We start from the raw sequence: 3,671 nt of genomic DNA, 5'->3' as shown, positions 1-3,671 counted from the left end.
TAATTGATAAAGCAAAATTAACTTTTAAAACAAAAATAATATTTATTTTGCTAAACAATAATAATTTATTTGTAAATTAATAGTTTCATTTTTTAAATAATATAATAATAATAATAACAATTATAATATAATTTAAAACAATTAATAATATTCAAATAATTTGTGTTCTCTTCATTTTCACTCAAACATAAACAAACAAACAAACAAACAAATACACCACCACTGCATATACAAATATTACTTATTTACATTTTCCTTTTTTCCTTTTTTTTTTTTTGTTTGTTTGTTTCATTTTTTTTTTTATTAGATTTTACATTCCCATGTTACACTTAATTTAAAAAATTAAATATTTATTTGTTATAAAAATAAAAAATATAAATATAAAATATATATTTTTTTTAAATATTATATTTATGAAAAAATAATAAATAATTTAATAAAATAGTAATACTACTACACGAAGATTAAAAACTCAAAAATAGATTGTTATACAAAGTGCTCACAAAACTAAACACCACACTTTTTTCAGCAACACAAAACAACAAAAGCATTGCAAAGCTTAATTAATTCCATATTTGTATATAACAAAAAAAATAATACATCAAAATTTTATATATATATATTTAAAAAGTTTTACACAAATATAATAAAGTCAAATAATATAAATAAACACCCACACAGATAGATATCACAAATTCATTCAACCCCAAACCCACAAATTAATATTTTAATTTTATTTTTTTTTTTTAAATAAAATTTTAAAAAAAAAAAAAAAATACCACATAGCACACAATAATACATAATTATACAAACATACATTTATAAAACTTCAACCAATTAAATATATATAAAATTAAGCGGAAATAATTTTTTAAAATAAATAAAAAATATCAAATTTGTTTTTAAAATAATAAATAGTTTATTATTATATATTCTATTTTTTTTTTATTAGCCCATACACACAATAATATAACAAATACACAAATAGTTTTTAAATATATATAACTTATAAAAATGAATAATAATAATAATAACAATAATAATAGTAATAATGAGCTAGAGGAACAATTAGCAAGTTTAATTATTGAAAATCATAAAACAAATAATATTTCAGTTGGTATGGCCAATAACTCATCAAGACCTCAATTAAACAACTGTAGACTTGGAGTTAATTCTTCATTGGGTGTACCATCCTCATCATCATCATATTGCGGTAATCAATTAGTCCCAGGCCCACGTTTTAGTAGTGATATAAAAACAAGTATTGGTAATTCATTGACCGTACCAAGCATTGTAGTAAGCTCAGATGAGGAAAGTAATGATAAAATGGATATTTCAACTATCAAATCATCATATATAAATTGTAATAGTAAACCAAATAGTTCAAGTAACATTGGTAGTTGTAATATACAACAGCAACAAGATTGTGGAATGACTGAAAAAGAAATACTTTTAAATCAAATGAAACAAAAGAAGATTCAATCACTTGAAAGAAGAGATCCATCAAATGTTTTAGTTATGGAAAATATTGATGAACATAGAGCGCAGTTGGTTCAAGCTTTGGTACAAAATCAAAATTTAAACTTTTCTTTTTCTGTTCAAATGGTTAGATATCTTTCAATTTTTAAATCTTTAATTTTAGTTTTCACTCACAGAAATGAGGCTGAATTATGCAAATTATTAGTAACAAGACAGGATGATATTAAATTAGATAGTGAAACTAAAGTTTATTTTGGAAAAGTAAGTAGTTAATAATAATAGTAACTAATATGAAAATAACATTTGATATTAATTGTTTTTATTATTAATTTTTAGGAAATGCCACTCACATCATTAAATAAGTATCAATTAGCAACACCATTCCCTTCAAGACAATATTTAATTTCACCACCATTAAGTCCACCAAATGAATGGGCTCCACCTGGTGATGGTATGGAATCTGCACCAAATGATAGTCATGACCCATTTGCAGTAGTTTCAAGAGTTACCATTGATAGTAGCAGTATTGTAAGCGACAGTAACAGCAGTCACGAAACCCCATCATCTTTATCACCACCCCATTCAGTGGACCAAGATCAATTAAATGATAGATTAAAGAAAATAATTTTTCAAGATACAACAAATAATAATTTACCTTCCATCACTCTTGAATTTTGTACATAAATCAATATAAATCCGAATAATTAACAAAAATAATAATAATAATAATTAATAATAATTAATAATAATAATAGTAATAAGAATTTTATCAAAAAAAAACCAACTACGTACGATCATTGAAATTTTTATGTGTTTAGTTAGCATACTTTGGATAGACTGGAGTATCAAATTTTTTTCTTTAGAAGGAAAAGAGTTATAACTCTTTATAAAAGATTTAAATCTTTTTTTTTTTACAAATTGTATAGATAATAAAATTTTTTTGTACATTACAAATTTATCCTCAATTTTTTTTTCACTTTATTTGTTATATTCATTTTCATTAATAAAAATTTAAAATCCACAACAAAAAATAGAGAGGAGCCATCTGATGAGAACGTTATAATTTCCAATCGTAGTCATAATCATCAAACTCCAACCTCTCCACCACAAATATATATATATACAATTAAACCATTTTAATTTTATTAGTTTTAATTGTTTTTCAGTTATTGATTTATATTATTTTATTTTTTTATATCATCATCAAAAGCATCATATGGAATGTTATCACACGCATCTTCGTATCTTGTATTATAATATATATTATTGTAGTCTGGGGTTTCCATTTCTGATGGGGAAGTTTGATGATCTAAACTAGTTTCTGGTGGATACAAATTGGAAAAAGAATGAAATTCAATTCCAATACTTGATGGTTGTGGTTCCTTTTGTGATTGATGTGTAGTTAAATTTTGGACATTGCGATAGTTTATATTAATTCTAGTTAATCTTTCGATTTTTTCACTTGAAAGGTAAAAATCCCTGCCAGTATATAGTAAATTTAATTTTTTGATTGTATTTTTTATTAAGAGACGAGAAAGCTGTAAAAAAAATTAGTATTTTTTTTTAAAAAAAATAGTGTAAATACTTACTAAAAAGAAAGTAAAAATTACAATAAAAGCTAAAACAGCTAAACTACATAAAATAATGAATACAAAAAGTCCAATTTCTAATTGTTTTTTCAAAACCTTAGGTAAAGCTAAAGCTATAACTATTATTACTATAAGAAAAATTAAAAAAGAAAAATATCTTTTGTTATAAGTACTTTTAAATTTTTTTACAATAAACAAATATTCTTCGAAAGTTAAAACATTATTCAGTTCTGGTGGTAAATTTTTTGGTATAAGTAACTTTGTGGTATTAGTACCGTTACAACCTGTTACATCCACTTGTAGTTGAAAACTACTATACATTGTATATTTATTTATTTATAAATATATGATTATTATAAAATATTATTTTTTGCTATCTAAATATATTATATTATTTTATAAAATAATTTTAATTTTCTCAAAACAATATTTTTTTTTTAAAAAAAGAATCTTGGGAATTTAGGAAAACACTCAACGCCCACCCTTTTTTTTTGACATTTTTTATAATTTCAAAAAAAAAATCAACAACCCAAACATCACTTTGTTATTAATATTATAATAATAAAAGTTATTTTTATAATAATAATAATTTAATTAATCATT

The 3,671-nt window shown here is 22.3% G+C and overlaps 2 protein-coding genes across 2 annotated transcripts; one reads left to right on the top strand and one right to left on the bottom strand.

Annotated features, from left to right (window-relative positions):
- Positions 1–1,014: 1,014 nt before the first annotated feature.
- Positions 1,015–2,163, top strand: DICPUDRAFT_154464 (uncharacterized protein; the record flags this gene model as incomplete). Its single annotated transcript, XM_003289939.1, has 2 exons — positions 1,015–1,740; positions 1,816–2,163. The coding sequence occupies 2 exons, from the start codon at positions 1,015–1,017 to the stop codon at positions 2,161–2,163; spliced, it is 1,074 nt and encodes a 357-aa protein (XP_003289987.1).
- A 500-nt stretch (positions 2,164–2,663) lies between these two features.
- On the bottom strand, positions 2,664–3,389 carry DICPUDRAFT_80743 (uncharacterized protein; the record flags this gene model as incomplete). Its single annotated transcript, XM_003289924.1, has 3 exons — positions 2,664–3,017; positions 3,069–3,196; positions 3,242–3,389. 3 exons carry the CDS (start codon positions 3,387–3,389, stop codon positions 2,664–2,666), a joined length of 630 nt encoding a protein of 209 aa, XP_003289972.1.
- Positions 3,390–3,671: the final 282 nt, after the last annotated feature.

The sequence above is a fragment of the Dictyostelium purpureum genome (assembly GCF_000190715.1).
Source record: "Dictyostelium purpureum unplaced genomic scaffold DICPUscaffold_200, whole genome shotgun sequence".
Lineage (NCBI taxonomy): Eukaryota > Evosea > Eumycetozoa > Dictyosteliales > Dictyosteliaceae > Dictyostelium > Dictyostelium purpureum.
The sequence above is the reverse complement of the archived record's forward strand: the minus strand, read 5'-3'. Positions and strand labels throughout refer to the sequence as shown.